Below are 20,827 nucleotides of genomic sequence, written 5' to 3'. Positions count from 1 at the left end.
TAGAGGGATTCAGGTTATAATGAAATATATGTTATGTGGTTTTTATTTTCTGAAAATATATAAAAGATGCCATTCCTTGAAACAGTAAGACAGTGCCTATAATATACAACTGGTATATAGAATATTAAACCAAGTGGGACTTACAATATGTACATTCACCACTGACTAAAGGCAATACATATAGTTCTTATGAAATATTAATACAACTTTTTTATGAATATGCAACAAAAGACTCGTGGCACCGTCGACATTTTATAATTATTGATTGGATCTGAACACATTGACAGCCAAGTTGAAGTGCTGTAAGGTACTACAAGAGATGCAATGACAAGATAGTTTACACTGACAAGTTTCTATACAGGGAAATGTTTTGACCAATCATTAGGAACCGTGGGATGCTTCGTTTCGGTATATAAAATGCAAGAATATGAAACTTCAAGTGCCTAAGAAATACAACAAACACTTCAAAGGTTACCGCCATCATGAAGTTGTATTTTTTGACGTTGGCGATTTTTGTAAGTTCCATTTCGACAGCCAAGTCTTTCCGTACTGGTAATGACACCGATCCTTATTTACGGCCGACATTACGTGCCCTGCGAGCGGCACTTCAGTTTTTAAGAAGGGAACATCGATATATAAATTTGGATGCGGTTATAGGAACTCGAATTGTCGAAGGTAAGTGTTTTCATTATTCTGAGGTTTTTTTTGTTGTTGTTGATAATATTTTAGAAAATAAATGGAGAGTTTCAGATAGCATAATTGCTTTGAAATTCTAAAATATTTATTACATTATTTGAAAAGTTACATGACTTATTATGTGTTGATTTGTTTTGAGAAGTGGGTGTCTGTCTATACGGAATACGTCCACCGTTCAGATAATACAGATTTCGTATTATTCAACAGTCCATATATGTTAAAAACAAGAAAAATAAATAACTTGACCTCCGCTTAATCAGCCGAAACTAAAATTTAATCAGATAACTTATTACAAAAAAAAATATCAGATCAGCCCAATTTAACATTTTATTTTAAACAAATCAAAGAGATCTGCATATATTTCAATTAACAGTAATGTTGTACCATTTAATTTGAATTGTCGGTTATCCCTACAATGTTTTGGTAAATGGTCGGTGGGGAGGGCGGATGAAGCTGAAGTTCGGCGAATTATTCCACGTCCCCATATTTATTTACCCCCCCCCCCCAGAACTTCCTCCCACGAGGTCGTTGGAACTTCTAATACTGCGGGGTTCCAGATATAAATGAACAAACCATATCAGTAATATCTAGTTTTGATCTTTGTGTCGAAATAGTCCACTGTAAAATTAAAATCAAAGTTGCAGATGAAAATATTTCCCAAAATGTTTTGCGCTTCTTTTATATTGACTTTTGTTCATTTTCAATTTCGACATTAGCTCCCTGGGTCACACAATCGTCTCACTAGTCTATAGTTCTTCCGAGACAAACTGTAATGCGAATGACCAACAAGTATGAAAAATCGAGTGACTCGGGGCAGAGTAAGGACCAACGGTAATTTCACAGAATATCCCGAAGTTGATGTTTTTAAAATAATATAGAATTATTTTTGTCCCTTGATATATATTGGATGTGTGGGGACTAACAGATAAGGTTACAGAGCATCCCGATCTTTGCCCGAAGTTGATGATTTTTTTTTTTTGTTTAAGAATTTTTAGATATTTTTGTCCATTTAATGCACATTGGGTGGGAGTTATAACCTACAACTGGCTGTAAGATTGTATAAAAATGGGTTTCCTGCTTGAGTTAGAAATACATACGTTATAGTTTAGGGGTGAATAGACAGCCAGTGGTGTTTTCCTTCTGTAGTGCACTTTGTACACATGATTGCAATATTTAAGTCCACTGCTGACAGCCGTAACGGATACGCAAGGGTAAAGCCAAATTTGTTTTGATCAATTGGCGTTTTTGATATACTTTGATTCCCATGGACGTATCCGTATTATTAAATCAAATAATTTGATCCGCGCTCCGGGGCCACTTTGGCCGATTGGATATTCTTCTTATCTATAGAGCACGGAAGTACTCAAATATATATACATTTTATAAATTCATTTAAAATAGAGATGTGACGTCATCCTTTGGTGTCGGCGTACCATTATTTTCAATAATGTACAGGGCAACTTGCCAATCGTACATTATCTATACTAGATGAAATATTGGACTCGCGTGACGTATTTCATTGAAAAGCACGTGCGGGATAGTGTCTGTATTTTAAGTTGTTTAATGGTCTCGAGCTAAAGACATTGCGTAATATATTGAAACAACACTCGGCTAACGCCTCGTGCAGTATCAATATATTATTTAATGTCTCGCTCTCGACCATTAAACCATACATAAACTGTTTGATTTGTGACTCTACCGGTATTCTCAAATTCGTGAGCAAATATCAAAATGTTAAAAAGAAAATGGCTAGCTGTTGTTTCCTAAAGTGAGAGTGGTATGGTGTATTTTTTATTCGTCAACATTTTCATGTGGACTTATATTGTCGTCACCCCTGTCAGTGCGTCCGCCTGTCCGTTCACATTTTGTTTGTGGACACTCTATCTACAGGTCACAATTTTTATCTGATTTTGACGAAACTTGAAATATAGGTTTATCCCCCAAAGATCTCGGTAACTTCTTGGATTATGACATGATTGTACGAAAAATCACGTTTTTAGCTTGTGGCCGCTCTAGAGGTCCCAATTTTGATCCGATTTTGATGAAACTTGAAATGTATGTTTATAACCCAAAGATCTCGATTTCTTTCGATATTCACGTATATCGGACAGTAACTTCCTGGACTATGTCTTTGGCCCCTGATGGTACGAAAAATCGCCTTTTTAGCGTGTGGTCCCTCTAGAGGTCTTAATTTTTATCCAATTTAAACAATCGTTCGAATTTCGATAAAATCGGACCGAAACTGCCGGACAAAATGGCCGCTCCCTGTACGCAAATAGTGTTAAAATATGTAATACTAGAAGAATGCCCGGCTTCGCTCGGGGGTCATAACCCCGAAACCGAAAGTGGTAGACTAACGCCACCTGGCCTATGTTACTCCCCGGTCCGAGCTACCTCCATACCCCAAATTTCAGACTCGGGGCAGACCTAGTGTAGCCGCCAACAACCCCGAACAGACAGACAAACGACAGTCACAAATATTAGTATAGATAGATAGATCAAGGTTGTGGACCCTCTCAAGGTCATAATTTTTATCCGATTTTTATGAAACTAAAAACATATGTTCATATCCCAAAGATATCGGTTCTTTTCGATATTTCCGCATATCGGACCGTAACTTCCTGGATGATGGCCCCTGATTGCATAAAAAAAAAATGGCGATTTTAGCTTGTGGACCCTCTAGAGGTCACAATTTTTATCCGATTTTAAAAATCGTTTAAATATATCATCGTTACACCCTGCTCATAGGGACAGGAAGACAGAGAACAAAAGCCAGGTGACGTATCGAATCTAAATCAAACCCATAGATAGAATTCTAAAACGCAACCAGTCCAAACACGTTTCCAAAATGTCAACTGAAAACAGAGTTACAGTGCATGTTCTAAATGCTTCGTTCACGGTTGTCAAGTATTGCCGATACAAGGCTGTGCAATTTGCCATGGGTGAAAGATTATTCATTGGCCATGGAAAATAGCAGACAAATAATCCTTTGTATGCAATTGACTTGACTTGGTCGATGACTACTATATATAGAAATGAAATGGAGTTTAACGTCCTACTGTTCTGCTAACTACTATATATAGAAAGTAACGGTATACATTTAACGCATGAAATAATACCCGACATTGCTAATGATTCGTTGCTATTACTAAGATTGACATTTTAAATTATTTGACTAATTGTATTACTCTTTTAAAATAAAACATTGGTAGATTAAAATAAAACTTTTATTATTTTTTTTTAAAAAAAAAAGAAAGAAAAAAAGATGCCATAGGTCAAAGTAGAAAACAGATATTATTTTCCATTTCCTGTTATAACATCAACTTGTGCTACAGGCTATTCAAATATATATTTTTTTTTTACCTGGCAGCTTATCGTTTAGAAGACTGATTAAATCTCTCAAAGCCCTTTATATACTTCCTCCCTGAAATCCATTATAATTATTATTTTATATTAAAGTAGCTAAGTCTCTAACTCAATATCATCCAAAATCTTCAACATTGAAAACACGATTTATTTGTCAAATTAAATCAACATTCATGTTGTGATCTTACCGGAAAAAGATGGGCTTTTGATATCCAATGTTTAAGACAAAATAAACATTTTACCATTGGTATACGAATCGTGTACCATAATGCGCTTCAGCTCCAGTTGTACCAAGAGACTCGAGGGACGAGGCTAGACACATTGCACCAAATCAAACGGCGTATGTAGACTGGAATAACCAGACGCTAGAAATTTGCACTCGCTTGAGACTGCTGGCTTATTTCGCCGAACAGAACTGATTTGAAATTGGAGTAAAAACGGAAACCATTGAATGTAAATCAGTTTATATACATTCATATTACAGTATTATATGCGTTGCGACCCACTTTTATCAATTTCTAGGTCCCAAATGTTAGCGATTTAGCTCCTTTAATTACTAATCTAAACGACGAAATCTTTGCTGGGGGTTATTAGTCAGATTTTGAGCATCGTTTCGTAACATTTGCCTGCAATAGAAGAAACAGCCCATTCTAGTGTGGTCCCACCTTGTCAGTGGTGCAGGACGTAGGGCCTGGCTAGGTCAGTTTCTATTCGTTCGAATGGGACGAAAAAAAAACCCCACCGTGTACACGATGGTGTGCACATAAAAAAAAAACAACTTTACATTTGGAATTCGATATAAGAGTAGGTAGTAGCACCACTGTCCGGGCAAAACTTCCCTTAAAGCAAACTGTATGTCGTACGGTCGTCTTCATTAGCCCAGTCGGTGCAGAAGTAGTAGATTGGGTGGAGCCTAACCGTGCAATAACTAGACATGTTTAATGTTATTGCACACTTTTGCTGGTTTACGCTAGTTTTAGTAGAAATCATATAGAGAAGTGGGGTGAGTTTTCTATGCAATAACAACAAACATGTTGAGCAGGTGTCAATGTTACAAGTCATTTATAGCACGCTTCATTCGTTAACAGGTTTAACACCGCGGCCTAAATCTTACTTGAGCAACACCGATGATGATGACGGGTGTTTAAAACTGTAGAGCGTATAAGAAATGCTCACGACTCACGAGAGTGTCCAGTATATTATACACTTTGACTTGAGGCTCCCTAGATCTCAAGGCCTCACTGGGTTTTCAAAACGGATGACTCTAATGACAGTATATAATTCTGTTTCGTGGATTTTGTCAATGGAAATGAAATGAAATGAAATGAAATGGAGTTTAACGTCCTACTTTTCTGCTCCTAACCTGGGCTAATGAAGACGGGCATACGCCATACAGTGTGCTATGAGGGAAATTTTGCCCGGACAGCGGCACTACGGCCTACTCTTATATCGAATTCCAACTGCCAAGGGATCTTTTACGTGCACGCCAATGTGTACACGGGACCTCGGTTTTTCGTCCCATCCGAACGACTAGACAGCTTTCCTTGTCAGCCCCTCCGTCCTGCATCACTGTTTTGTCAATGGGGAACGTGTCAAAATAACTGATGTTCCTATGACAAAGTATAGTATATCATTTGAATAAAACAAGTAAACCCTGCCGTGCGCACAACACCCATTACATACACTGCGAGACCATCTCTCTACCGATTCGCAGTAAAAATCTTAAGCTTTACTTTATTTTATTTTTAACAATATAATATTCCAGACATCCTAACAAAATCATCAATGTATATGATTTGTAATAAGAACAATGACAACAATTCACTGCTTCCACACCCAATAACATAATGGTTAAATAAATTTATTAAATATTAATGATTTCCATTTAATGAAATCATAAACTCGTGCAATGGAAGAGAATTCTATGGCATTATCTATTATCTATACATGTCTATATAGACAAAGAGTATTTGAAGTCAAATTGAATGGAAGCAGGCTTTAGAATAGACTTGAGAAAACATTGTTTCAAATTCAGAAATATCAGTTGACATCTAATTAGAAGTTTGTTTCATTTATCCCTTTAAAGGAGCTAAGTCTCTATCTCAACATTTTCCATAATATTCAAAATTAAAAACACGAATTAAAATTCAATATTAGTCAGTTTCAATAAATATTGATGTTGTTATCTTGTCGTGAAGGATCCTAACATCTAATATTTAAGACACAATTAACATTTTATAATCATTACGTACACGAGTCGTGCATTCTATGGTTTCGAATGACATTTTGTAATGAACTAATAAAAACATCCTACAAGACATGTGGAAGTAATTAGTAATGACTGATTCACAAACGATAAAATAGAAATAAAAAAACGTATAGAATGGACTGAGCAAGCGTGAACGACTGCCGTTCAATTTGAACTGTTCACGTATTTCACCGAATATAATTGATAAGAAATTTCAATATTTGCTTCAAAAATAGAATTTAAATCACTTTACATACATTCATAATACATTGATAGAACCATTTTAGTTTATTTCAAGGTTAAAAAGAGCCACACACTCTTTAACGTTGTCATGTGTGTGTAATACTTTATTTTACGTATATGATTCATCCTGGGCGAAAGTGTCTTAGGATTTTCCAGTCCTTTTTTATTCTCAATGGTGGCAAGCACCAAAAAAAAAACAAAAAAACTTTGACTGTTCAAAATTTTCCTCATATAGCACACTCCATAATATTATGGCGCATGCCCCTCTTCATTATCCCAGTTGATGCAGAAAAGTAGGACATTAAACCCCATTTCGTCTATTCATTAATTCATCTAAACACTGAAAAAGGTTAAGAATAAGACATTTAATTTGAATGTAGAATACTTGTACATTTTTTTTCTCTTAGAAAGATGTGCAAGTCTACATAAATACACCAACCATAAAACACATTCATTTTCTGATTTCCCTCAAGTCGTTTTTTTTTTTTTTTTTTTTTTGGTTTTGTTAGATTGGCAAATAAAAGATGGAAAACGTATCATAGCAGGAAAAAAAATATCATTTCGGTTCTAGAGGTAATAAAGCAATAAAATTGATGTCTTGCATAAGACCGTAGAGAGCTCTTTACACGTTTCCAATTTGATCGTCCCGAATCATCTGATGAGCAACAAGTTTATGACCATATTAAAATAGTAGTGTTTTCATCTCCAAAGATTGATGCCGGTTGTCTCCCGAAGTTCTAAAATATTAAGTGGATTAAAACAAAAAAAAAAGACCTTATGAGGTTGTAGATTAAATCATGATATTGTTTGGGCATCGACTATCCCCAATTAGAACTGCAAAGCGGTGATTTAAGATCAACAGGCTTAGAAGAGAGAGAGAGAGAGAGAGAGAGAGGGGGGGGCTTGACATCCACTCGACACAAACACACACGTAAAGCTTTGTTGTAATAAATTATAATGTAAGGAAATAAACTTTAGTAAATAATATAAATACTATAGATTAATCACACAACTGGAATGCGCTCAATACAGAGCATATATTCACAGTAACTTTCTTTGTAGCCAAATATTTATTTGTTTCAAATAAACTAATTTATCATTCATATTGCATAACATAACATTATCACTTGTTGTTTTAGCTTTGGTGTTACATACAAGATTAATAGTTCGGAAGCTCAGTGACATTTCATCAAAATATTGAATCCAAAAACTTTAAATTCTAAAACACATTTTACCCATAGATATAGTTTTTATTAATTATTGCCTTGGGTGCTTAAATCAATAAAGAATTCAATTTAAAGGCCTTTCATTTTAAATTATTATCTGAAATATTCTAGATATAATTTCAACATAATACTATACCCGATGGTAGAAAACCAAGATGCCGCGTTCAAACTGAAATGGATTGGCGTAAAAATCCTTCATGCAGTGGTAGGCAAACTACGGCCCACGGGCCAAATCCGGCCCGCGAAGCCTTGTCATCCGACCCGCCAGACCCTTCCACTACATCTGAAAATTTATGAGTAATTTTATCTCTAAATGAAATAGAAAATCGAACTTGCTTATTGTTGGGCCCAAATCAACAATCTTTGTAGGTCTATTTGTAGCTTCCAGCGCCACTCAATGACGTAGTTCAAAGCCGTATGTAGCTGTCTAATAAGACGTCACTTGACTTGGGCCTACTTTCATTTTACGTTATTGTTTGATTTGTTGACATGCTTTGATTTTTCTCTGAATATAACTATGGGGTCGAATAAGAAGCGCAGAAAAGGTGCTTTGTTCCGTATTACTCTATGCAATAAAATGACATTTCATAATTCTTGTTTGGACCTCGCTTATTTGTTTCAAAACTGTGTTTGGCCCTTCACTTAAAAAGTTTGCCCACCTCTCTACTGCCCATCGCTTCCTACATGCTGCAGATCAAAGATTTGTATAAGATTCAAAGCTTTTTCTGTATGCCAGCGCTATCTCAGAGTTAGATGTTTTGATCCTTGTTTTAAAACATATTGCAGTAGGTAAAGTCTTTCATTCGCCTCACACCTTTTACTACCAATCGTTGTGGGCAATTCAATTCCAAACAGTCTGCAGTGACTAATTCAAACTGTACATTATACTTTAACAGAAAACCAGATTTACGAGAATCTTCAATTCAATTTACATAAATTCCATCCATGAGCCCAAGATCAAGAAGTATCGGGCAATCAGTAATCAAATTGTCACTTTACCAAACCATATTGAAATTCTATCTCTATATGTTGACACATCAAATAGTTTACAAAGTTAAAGACGTAATCAACCATGGATACTGTCGAGACATTTTATCCCATTCTCTTTGAATAAAATGGTCTATAAAACCAAGAAAAAAATTGCAAAAGTTTAACGTCTTACTTTTCTGCACAAAACCAAACAAAGTGGATTGAATCATATCAAGTTTATCATATATAGTTTATGATCTCTGAAGTAACGGGCAAATTTTTAGCTCCTTGTTATGAAGCCTTCCAGGCGGGTGGGGGTGGGCGAGGCCCCCCCCCCCCCCTGCTCATCTACATAAATTTTTTGGGTAAATCAAAACTTTTTATGAGAAAAGTTTCCCGACCGTGTGCTATATCCTTTATCGTCAGATGTATAGGAAAGGATGGGTACTCAAAGCACGAGATAATGATATAGACATTATGTGATATCACAATTAATTGAATCACAATGTCATTGTATTAATTCATAATAAAAATTGACGTCAAACGAGATGTTGAATTTCTCTGTTTAAAAAGCTCAATGTGTATGTATAATATATACGCCAAAATGATGATAGAGGCAATGCGGGAGGGGGGGGGATACATTGTCTCCGGAACCTGGCAAACCCCCTCCTGCAAAAATTCCTGGATCCGCCCCTGCCTTCTGTATATAACCACTTTCATAATACACATTTTGTTTAGGAATCGCGTAAAATCAATTTTCAAAATCTTATTCTTATAGGACAGATGAAAGTATTACTTGATCGATTAAGAAAGAAATCGCCAAAACTTCAGTTACCTGTTGATGTCTTAAATGGCATGGAAGAAATCCGACTGCTGTCCAGATATGTCAGTGAAGCTGCAATACCTTTTATTGCTCTTAGAGATACAAAATACTTTGCAAGTAAGTTAATCGAGTAAAATCTTTGTAAGTATTATTATATCATGTCCCGCGCACCCTCATTATTCCGTATATATACCGAAATTCGTTAATAAAAGGAGCACAAAGAAAATTGTAGATATCAATACAAATATTTCTAACAGACATATTAGCCTATAATCGTGTAAGAAAAATAAAATAAAATATTTCAGGCAAGGACTTCTTTAAATTTGAAATATCTTTAAATATATATTTTTTTGTATTTCCTAGGAATAGGTGACATATTATCAAGAGGATTTTGGGAGTTGAAATATGAAAGTAGAGATGTTGATAGTGATAGTGAAACGTGGCCATACACAACGGATGAAGCTATAACAGAGAAAATGTCAGATGACTGCTTAACAGAATATTTTGGAACAGGGTAAATATCAGAGCTTGGTCAGATTCAAAGAAAAGTTTTCCAGATGATAGAAAGTTTATTTAAAAAATTGATATTAACTCTATAATAATTTAAAGGGTACACCTTCCTGATATATCACAACACTCTTAACATGGTTCATCAATGAAGCAAAATTCAAAATTATTTAATAGATATCTTAATAATTATGTAACAACATTCGACTATTATTTTATTTTTGCTAAAACGACAATCATCAAACTAATGTGACAACGTAAAAGCAGCTGTGTTATGCCTTTCTGAGTTTATCTTTCCAAAGTTTACACATGCCAAAATTTAGCATCATCATACTAATTCGCGGTTTTATTCTCATATTCTCCCCAAGGTGACACAAAAAATGATTTATTGTTCAGTATAAGTATCTTGCCCTTCATAGTGTGCTCCAAAATTTGATTAAAATTTAAGAAGAAAACAAACATTCCATGTTTAATATCCTTCCTTCATATTTACATCCTGTCACGAATTCTACTAATAATTAAATTATCCTCTAGAAATTATCCTATTCCTATTTCGGGTTGGTAAAGTAATGAAAATATGTTTTCATAATAACGTGAACAAAGGTCGGGCGATTAACTAATTGGTGTTGAAGGCGGTTTCCATAATACAAATAAAAAGTGCGAGAACACGAGCGGTTAATGTGGCTTAAGAGAACAGCAGCGACGCGAATCTTCACGCAATGATAATTAAATAAATTAAAGAAGCCTGACGGCCTTAATGAGATTGAAAATTGTATTAAGGCGGCGACATATTTGTTGGAAGTAATGGACATTTTCAAGCCAAACCAGCAGGAAGGGATTAGGGGATTTGTTTAACCCAAATTAATTTTCCTACAAAGACAATGGACAAGAAAGAAAGGGTAATTGATGTCGTTGGAAAACATCGAGGGAATGTTAACTAGATAAGAAATCAGCCATTCCGCGGGACAAATTTAACTCTTTTCTCCAGTAGGACTTAACGCCGACCTTTCCAATTAATGTCTCGACTAATTACGAAAGACGACATGTTCTTATTTTTCCTCCATTTGATTGTATTTTTTTCTTCCAGGAAGATATGAAATATAATAAAATTGAGGATGGATTCTTATATCTTCTGTACATTATGAAATAATACAACATGAACCACTGTTAAGCCATCGATTATGCACTGATCTTAGGCATTATCTGAAGCTTTATATATGGAATGTTAACAAAATCCATTCCAATACTAAAGCTATTCACATTTAATGGGGTCATATATTGTCCTGTGTGTCCGTGATTTCCCATCATTGATTGACTTTGTGGTGATCCAATGAAGTTCAATCGGCACCAAACGAAAGATCAGTTGACTCAAGCCAATGGGAATTGCGCTGTCGATTGTACTGCTATTGAAATTACGGAGCCTAGCAAACACCATCTTTATCATGCCCTTAAATGTTTAGTTAGATTTTTCAGGGAAGTAAGGTACAGTATTTGTACATCACTATATTAATATGTATGTACTTTTTCAGGGGTAATCGAGACACATGTTCTATATCTGATAAATGCTGGCAAAGGATGACTAAACGAGGATATGCTGGTTACTCCTTGTCACATGAAGTCTTCTATCTACAAATTGGACAACAGGTATAAGAAACTCCACAACAGTTTCTGCATTTCACACTTTCATTCCTATTCAAGTCTTAAAAGGATAACGTTTAGTCGTACATGTGAGGCGCCGTGCAACGACATCTAGAATTCCAAATTGGATCGCAGGCCTATAATCGGGGTCAGACCTATAGTCTGTAAGCTTGTCTGTTCTAAAGTACTCTATATAGTCCGAAGGTCCGTTGGTCTGAAAATAGTTGGTTCGAAACTCTATTTTAATGATTCTAATGACATTGTACTAATCTTGGGCGGTTCCCTGTATAAGCCAGCATATATTAACACTATGTTAACAATGTCTTAAATTGGACAAGAATGGTTATGATTATGATGTAGATAGATATAAGGTAAATACCAGACAAAGTCAATGGTCAAACTTCACGATACAACAGCAAGTAATATATTATTGAATATTTCGGCCAATCCAATTAACATAGGTTAATATATTGACAGCTTGGAATGAGTCATGTTGATACTGGTCGACTTGGGACAAAACGACCGTTAAACAAAATTTTGAGGATCCTAGCTATACCAAGTATTGCACCCCTATAACACAGATTGACGTTTTCTTTTCGAACTAATTTCTTACTTTCAGTTTGGTTGTGTGAGTGAAATGGAAGCAAAGGTAGTCGCGTATAATCAACAAAGCATTGACAGCCTACAGTCAACCTTCTGTAAGGTTATTCTAGCCGAAAGCAATAAATATGCTAATGAAAACTTCCCTCATATAAAACAAGACTTATTCATGGAAGAAGGTAATTATAATCTCTGACCTTATCACACATAGTATCTCCAATCATATCTGGTTCACAGAACATGGCGTCTTGTTTCTAATCTTCCAGCAAGTCATATATTTAAAACGTCTTGCTTATACCAGCGAGTCATGTATACAAGACGTCGATATATAACCAGCAACTCTTTTCGATTGTACCTATAAAGTATTCTTTGATATTTTATCCTAAAGCATAACGATTTTCATGTTTTCTTAACAGCTGCTCTGTGTGGAATGCTTGGATTTCGTCAATTTTTCAACACCCAGTGGCTTCTCAAAATTTTGAGCTGGCAGGATCGCATAAGCGGATGTTACAAAGCCTCCGATGACGAAATACTAATCATGAAAGGTACCCTTATTGTTTATTTTATCTGTTTTATATTGTTGATTTAATGACCTTTAATCGTAAATATGAGAACGATGTGCTAACAATACTTGGTGGGAGTTGTCAGTAAAGGTAATCATAGAATTTGGGAATTGTCTATGAAGTCATCTTTCTGGGTAACCCCACATGTCTACTGGTGTAAAATCACTTCTAGGTCCTTTACATGCTAAACTTAGGGTGTCTGTTTACAGTTAGTTCCGCTTGAGAATAGACATTTTAAGTCCTAAATCGCCCATTTTAATCGAAAAAACTAAGTATATTTCGAGAATTTATTTAGTCTGTGTGTGTATGACAGATGTAAAACGGAGTAGAACTGCATTGTATATAGCGGCCATTTAATGCAGAACTCGAAGTATGAAGTTGCTGGATCTCTGTGTGAAGAATGGGTCCATTAGTACATGATGATCGAATCCTTAGCCCTAACCCAGGAATTTCATTAGACCACGGTCTAGTAGACGATAGAGGGCAGTGGCGAACATGCTCGCTTTTTACATTAATCCCCACTAAATTTCTTTTTCTACATAGTCCCCTCCGAGGTGTACACACTTTTGCCAACGATTTTGCAAGGGCTGGAAGCGGGTCAGGAAGAAAATTTCTCCAGCCACCCTAAAAATGGATAGTTCCTTTTTATACGTCCATCCGTCCGTCCGAACACAATTGTTTGTGGACACTCTACAGGTCACAATTCTTATCCGATTTTGACGAAACTTGAAGTATAGGTTTATCTCCAAAAGATCTCGATTGCTTTCGATATTGGCATGTATCGGATCGAAACTTCATGGGATATGGCCCCTGATTGTACGAAAAATCACGTTTTTAGCTTGTGGACCCTATAGAGGTCCAATTTTAAACCGATTTTGATGAAACTTGAAATGCATGTTTATAACCCAAAGATCGTAACTTCCTAGATTATGGCCCCTGATTGTACGAAAAATCGCCTTTTTTTAGCTTGTTGTCCCTCTGGAGTTCACAATTATTATCCGATTTTAAAACCCGTTTGATTATATCACCATTACACCGTAATGAAGGTTGACTACGAATTTCGTGAAAATCGGACCAAAACTGCCGGCCAAATGGCCGCCGCTTGTACGCGAATAGTGTAAAAATATGGTATACTAGCAGAATGCCCGGCTTCGCTCGGGGGTCAATTTTAATCCGATTTGGATGAAACTTAAAATATATGTTTTTATCATAAAGATCTTGGTTCCTTTTGATAATCCCACATGTACGCGAATAGTGTAAAAATATGGTATATCAAGGTTGTGGACCCTGTAGAGGTCACAATTTTAATCCGATTTGGATGAAACTTTAAATATATGTTTTTATCATAAGGATCTTGGTTCCTTTTGATAATCCCACATATCCGAACGTAACTTTATGGATTATGGTCCCTGATTGGTCGAAAAATCGCACCTGTAGAGGTCACAATTTTTTTATCCGATTTTAAAAACCGTTTAGATACATCACCATTCCACCATAATGAAGTTTGAATTGGAATTTCGGGAAAATCGAAATCAAACTGCCCGACAACATGTCCTCTCTTTGTACGCAAATTGTGTATAAGTAGGTAATACAAAGGTTATGAATGCTCTAGAGGTCACAATTTCTACCCAATTTTGATGAAACTTAAAGCATATCTTTATATTCCAAAAATCTCAGTTCCTTTTGATATTTGCGCATTTCTGACCATAACTTACTGGATTATGACCCCTGGTTGTACAAAAAAATCGTTTTTGTTTTTGGCTTGTTCTCTATCCATCTCTTGCAAAATGTGGGCATATCCTGCCTGACAGCCGCTGGTTCATTTTCGGAAACAGGTCTCATCCATGGTTACAAATCTAACCAAAAAATTATCAGGATCTGCTTCAAAACGGTGCAGATTGTCGCGGGACGACAGGAATCCGACACGTTTCTGATCAGCAGTCAAGAGTTTTGGCACCCATCTTGCAGAAACAATTGTCATTCCTAATTAGTTGGCGATTATGTGCTCAATCCACAACACAGGCAATATTTTCAGTAATCAATCGTCGATCAGCCATCACCATGCCATGCACTCGGGTAAATGTTTTCTTGAATGGGTGCTGTTCATGGCCTTCCAGGACGCGGCTCATCGTCAAGACTCTCTCCGCCACGTTTAAATCTTTACTGTGAAAAAAGAAGGGACATCATCCCCTAAAGTGGAGACCATGTAGGGATGTATCTGTGTTAAGGTTAGTCCCTTCAGTTGCAGGTACTTGATGATTGCCCTATAGCCTGTTTCTGGTAGGTTCACAAGATGGTCTAGTACGAAAATAATAATAACACTAGTTGCACGTCTTATGTCTATGGTTCATTCAATGGTTGTATTTGTTGGTGGTAAATGTGTGTTTCAACCCAATTGATCTATCCTTTTCGATCTATCCTTTTCAGCCAGCCATCGTATACGAACAGATGTGAGAAGAAAGACATTTTAAATATATTCAAATTAAGTAGGGTCGCTTGTACAAGAAAACACTGAAATTTAATTTTCACCTTTTGATTTTAACATGTGTCTTAAACAGCAGGTACCCATATAGTGTCAATAGTGCAAGGGGCCTTGGGTAACCCAGCATCGTTTGTTAATACCTTGACGTCAGACAGGGAGAAGTCTTTTTGACATTTAGTGATAGAATTGTCTGTAGATTAGTTGCCTTGGGGGAATTGTCTTTAGAAGAAGTCTCTTCTAGAGAGTTGTCAATGAACTGTATTTACTGTAAATTGTCCCTTAATTAAAATTTAAATGATTCCCTCTGTGAATATGTCACAAAATGGTGTCGTCATGGTGATAATTTTCAGAAGTATGATTTTGTATGTGCTATGATTGACTAACAAGTGAAGTATATCCATATACATGTAGAATATATCGTTGGGTTAGAATGTCAGTAGTATGATTGCCTTGACAACGTAGTTTGGGAGCGCTGTAAAGTCCTTTTTTATTAATTGTCACAAGCTAAATTAGTGCATAAGCTAGAAATGTTAGGATATACCCCTGAAAGCTCCATTTACAGCCAGTTTTTAAACTGACAAATGCTGTCGAATGTCAGCTCCTCCGCCACACCCGCACCCCATACTGAAAACCTTGTTAACGCTATAGAGGATGGATGCAGTTTTAACTGATTTATACCTTATGAAATTTGATCAGCATTCAAGTTTACCTTTCGGATAAGCTGACGTTTTTTTCTCAAGACATCGTATATACTTTATACCAGGGCTAGCTAAAAGTTCTTAGCCTACAAAGGATAGATCAATTTGGTTGAAACGAACTTCTGCCACCAACAAATACAATCATTGAATCAATCATAGACATAAAAACTGCAACTGTAGTTGTATTTTCTTCGTACTAGACCATCTTGTGAACCTACCAGAAACAGGCTATAGGACAGTCATCAAGTACCAGCAACTGATTCGGACTAACCCCAATACAGATACATGCCGACATGGTCTCCACTTTAGGGTATGGTACCCTTTCCTTTTCCACAGTAAAGAAGTGGGCTGCGGAATTTAAGCGTGGCAGAGATTCTTCACGGTGACCCGCGTCGAAGGCCATCAATAGCAACCATTCAAGGAAACATTATACGGGCGCATGGCATGGTGATGGCTGATCGACTATTGATCATTGAGCACATTATCGCCAACGAGTTAGGAATGACAAACGTTTCTGCAAGATGGGTGCCAAAGCTCTTGACTGCAGATCAGAAACGTGTCGGATTCCTGACGTCCCGTGACAATCTGCGTCGTTTGGAAGCAGATCCTGATAATTTTTGGTCAGATTTGTAAACATGGATGAGATCTGTTTCTAAAAATGAAAAAGGAACTAGTCGGTCGGCATTTTCCTAGTAATAGTGACTATTTTAAGGTGGATGAAGAACATTTTTTGCAACATCGTTAGCAAAAGTGTGTACACCTCGAAGGGCACTATATAGAAAAATAATCGACCTTGTACAGGTCTTTCACAGATAGGCTTAGAACTTTTCAGCCAGCCCTTCTATGGGCGCTTTGTCACTCATTGCGTAGTGTGTGCGTGTGTTACTTTGTTTTCTGACATTTACGTGTTGAATATGTTTAAAACATTTGACTTATCAGCATATACGGACAATGTTATTAGCTTTGTTTTTAATTATTCTGGACATGAATAAACACGTTTAGAAAAGTGCCTTTGGCTGTGTCAAGCCATGAATATTTTATTCGCAGGATCGTTTCCCACGAGAGTCTTTGGCGGAAATAATTCATCTGCCATGGGATATGCATCGAATAAAATACAAAGAGCAATATATTATTTTATTACGACATGGAAACCCAGTATATCATGAAACTTTCAATATGAATTTACACATAATTTAAGCCTTTATTCAAGACAATCTATACAGACTTAATATATATTTAAAGGGCGTGTGGCTCTAATCTGTGGAACCTTAAAATAGACGAAAATGGGTCTGAAAGCACATATTAATGTAATATGAATGGTTTATATTCAATTTTTATTTTTTTTTATTGTAATTTCTAATCAATTAGGCCTATGTTCTGTGAAATACGTGAACAATCCAAATTGAACGACAGTCGTTTACGCATGCTTAGTCCATTCTACACGTTCTTTAAAATTATTATTTTGTCTTTTGTGAATCAGCCATTACTATTTACTTCTGCATTGTCTTGTAGTGTGTTTGTTTGTTCATTACAAATGGCGGCCGAAACCATAGAAATTACATGTCTCGTATATACTGATTTTGAAATCTTCATTATGTCTTAAATATTGAATATTAGGATTCCATATTTTAACGGCAAGGTAACAACATCACTTGATTGAAAAAGACCAATATTTAATTTTAATTCATGTTTTTAATTTCGAATTTTGTGGTAAATATTGAGTATGGGGTTTAGCTCCTTTAAGAAAAGATATGTATGATTGGTCATAACATGCTGCTCTCTCCAAATGAGGAACTGTTAAGGACATTAAACCAATTTGTTTTCATGTCTTGTCTCTACAAAGATCGTACGGAGGATGTCAAAAATAAACAGCTTAGAATATGTAGCTTAATAGAATTGAAATACATAATTAATGTATGCCTCGTGTTTACTTACAGCTAAAGATATGATGGTATTAAATGGACAACGTGTTAAAAGGGAAGAACGAGAGCTTCCTGACAAATGTTTGTGTCACAGAACCACGGTTGCTGCTGCTGCTCTAGGACAATATGTCCGCTATATCATAGAGGCATGGGAAGAAGACCAAAAGCGTGTTCATTAATTAGTTGAAAATCCACCAAATTGTATTATGGTATAAACATATCAATGAAAAAAATAACTAAAACTGTCCGATTTAAAAGGAGCTCATATGTTTAAGATTATGAAAAAAAGATTCGATAGGCCTATCTACTATAACAATCCTATTCCAACTACTGAAAGAGTTTGAACAATCTCAAAAGATTCTTCTTGACCCGGTATCGCGGTTGACTTGGTATGTCTATGTGCCGGGTGTGATTTGGTTCAGTATCCATTAGTCCCTTTACGAACGGTCTCTGAGACCGTTCCTAAAGGAACTAAATGTACATGGGACCACGGCCGGATTAACTATTAAGCCTGGCGCACACTACGCTACATCTTTGGCGACAAATACGAGATGAGAGAACCAATAAGGCCAGGATAGCGATTGACTGTCACCCTGTTTTCTCGCTACGGGTATACGGGAAAAAATAACGCCAATTCTAATTAGGAGATAAACACTTCCTGTTTCGCATTTATAGGGGTGTTGTTGTCCAATAGACATGTCCTGAGATCATTAGGACCCAAGACGCGTTAGCAGCATACAATTGCAAAAATGACATTAATAGAATACAACAAATATACATGTAACAAATAAAGGGATTGTCTCTAAGAAACACCCTTATAATGTCTATTAATTGTATTTCTGATTTTAATACATGTATTTCTGTTTTACTTATTTTTATCGGTTATACTTAGGTTTGTTGAATTATGTATTGCATATTATATATGTCTGTCATTTTACCTGCAAGAACGTCATGGATTGGGTCAGTTTATTGGTATACTAGTGTCAAACCCCGACAACAGGCCTTATTGTTTAGAATCCAGTGACTACAATACCACAGCCTTCAATTTCATTTGGGCGTTAACGTCGAGTTGAACAAGCTCCCCTTGCATGAATAATTTATTGAATCCTTTTAGTTTTACAAGAAATCCATCAATAGAATAAACACTGGCGTTTTATACTAAAGTTAAAGGTGTTAACTATTATGTCTTAATGTTCTTTTTATTGTATTGTCAAGTTGCTACACGGCCAATATTGTTGACATAATCTCAGATTTTATTTTAAAATAAAGCAAATCAAATTGTTGTAAGTTTGTTTTATTTATCTCCCAAAAGGTCACTATATATTGCTGATTCTATCAAACACATTCATAAACCGTATAGCTTCATTCTTCGTATAAGAAAATGGTGGTTTTATTAGCAATCGGTATCACTCCATGATTTAATATTTAAATTGCTTTAACAATATAAAAAAAGTAGTCCGTTATTTGTCGATTATTTTCATACACGTCCTTATTGGATATACAAAAATCCCGCCAAAAGTAAGGCGACATTTCAAGTATGCCACGCATCCACAAAATTGTCTAGGAATTGATAGCAAGTCTGAAATTTTGTGGCGATTAACGGTCGGTCCGCAAACTGGTGTAACACTTTGAATTGACTCTCAGTGTGTTTGCTCCGGGGCACATGAATTCCATTTTACTCAACACCCATTTCTTGAACATGAATAACCCCATCCCATACAAAGAAAATTGCACAAGGGACAATTATTTTGTATTAAATTTACGCATTGTGAAGGGAATATTATATATACTGGATATAAGGATCGTCAATTTGTATTTCTACGTTTTATCGAAAAAAAACCCCAATAGAAATATGACACCCTCTCCTGATAGTAAAAATGTAGATAATAGTGCAGAACCCGATTTGACCGTCTACAACGGTGTGAGCTGACTCCTACAACCATAGGCGTACGGGGAAATTTTTGACTGGGGGGGGGGGGCGGTGGTGGTTGGTGCCAAAAAAATGTAGTTAGGTTCTTAGTATGTTACGTAATAATAATAAATTCGCTGTTAAATTGGACACATTCAAGAACGCAATATTATTTTATACAACTTTTACAAAGTACAATTGTGTGCCCAAATTTTCCCAGCATTTGGGGCCCAAAATGGGGGGGCCCCCCAGCTCGTACGCCTATGCCTACAACACCAGGGACCATCTCACACTCATCCCAAACTTAGGCTGCCTGTCTACGTACAATTAGCTGAGTTAGCTCCGCCTGAGAACATGAATTCTCGAGGTATGAAGTAGATGGATCGCTGTGTGCAATATGTCTCACACTGTCACACCGGGTCTGGGTCATTTTGTTGGTTTGAAGCTAATCGTGATATCTCCGTTAAAAAATCTCGATTTATCGGATACGTAACTATAAATGCACCAATTCTTGCAAAGCAGCAAGACTATATTATATCAGAAAGGTAAAGGCAATATAACCCATGCTGAAAATGGAGATGTTATTTGCAAATGTGTGTTCAAGCCCATGGAAGCCCATTTCAGCCCCTGTACATGTTAAAACCTTTACAAAGTGTCAGAGGCAAGGTAATATTCCATGCTGATTAAACCAAGCATGCATTGAAAATATTAATTGATCTTTTACTTTCGAACCTGTCACAAGTCTTGTGACAATTTCTATTGAAGTTTCCCCAACTAGGGAGAGAAGTCCGTACAACAACTGTTTGCAAAGTTAGCAAATTAGTTAAATAGACCACTGACTGGAATATTTCTTCACATTTGAATCTGGGACTTTCCTTTAATCGTCAGTGGTTACATAAGTATTTTGGTTTTAATAGTTCTCCTTCTCGAGACCCCA

At 36.2% G+C, this 20,827-nt stretch overlaps 1 protein-coding gene across 1 annotated transcript; it reads left to right on the top strand.

Annotated features, from left to right (window-relative positions):
* Positions 1-301: 301 nt before the first annotated feature.
* LOC126811793 (UPF0764 protein C16orf89 homolog) lies at positions 302-19,264 on the top strand. The gene is made up of 7 exons (XM_050537706.2): positions 302-675; positions 9,527-9,688; positions 9,935-10,085; positions 11,608-11,722; positions 12,336-12,495; positions 12,733-12,861; positions 17,997-19,264. The coding sequence occupies exons 1-7, from the start codon at positions 483-485 to the stop codon at positions 18,158-18,160; spliced, it is 1,074 nt and encodes a 357-aa protein (XP_050393663.1). The 5' UTR covers positions 302-482; the 3' UTR covers positions 18,161-19,264.
* The last annotated feature ends 1,563 nt before the right edge of the window (positions 19,265-20,827 follow it).

The sequence above is a fragment of the Patella vulgata genome, chromosome 2 (genome assembly GCF_932274485.2).
Source record: "Patella vulgata chromosome 2, xgPatVulg1.2, whole genome shotgun sequence".
NCBI lineage: Eukaryota > Metazoa > Mollusca > Gastropoda > Patellidae > Patella > Patella vulgata.
Note: the sequence above shows the minus strand (reverse complement) of the source record. Positions and strands in the feature narration are given on the sequence as shown.

Excerpts from the sequence above, each read along its gene's own strand:
- LOC126811793 (XM_050537706.2), top strand. The coding sequence starts at position 483 with ATGAAGTTGTATTTTTTGACGTTGGCGATTTTTGTAAGTTCCATTTCG. Across the intron at positions 10,086-11,607 it reads ACAGAATATTTTGGAACAGG|GGGTAATCGAGACACATGTT; the intron begins GTAAATATCAGA and ends GTACTTTTTCAG. Across the intron at positions 11,723-12,335 it reads ATCTACAAATTGGACAACAG|TTTGGTTGTGTGAGTGAAAT; the intron begins GTATAAGAAACT and ends TCTTACTTTCAG.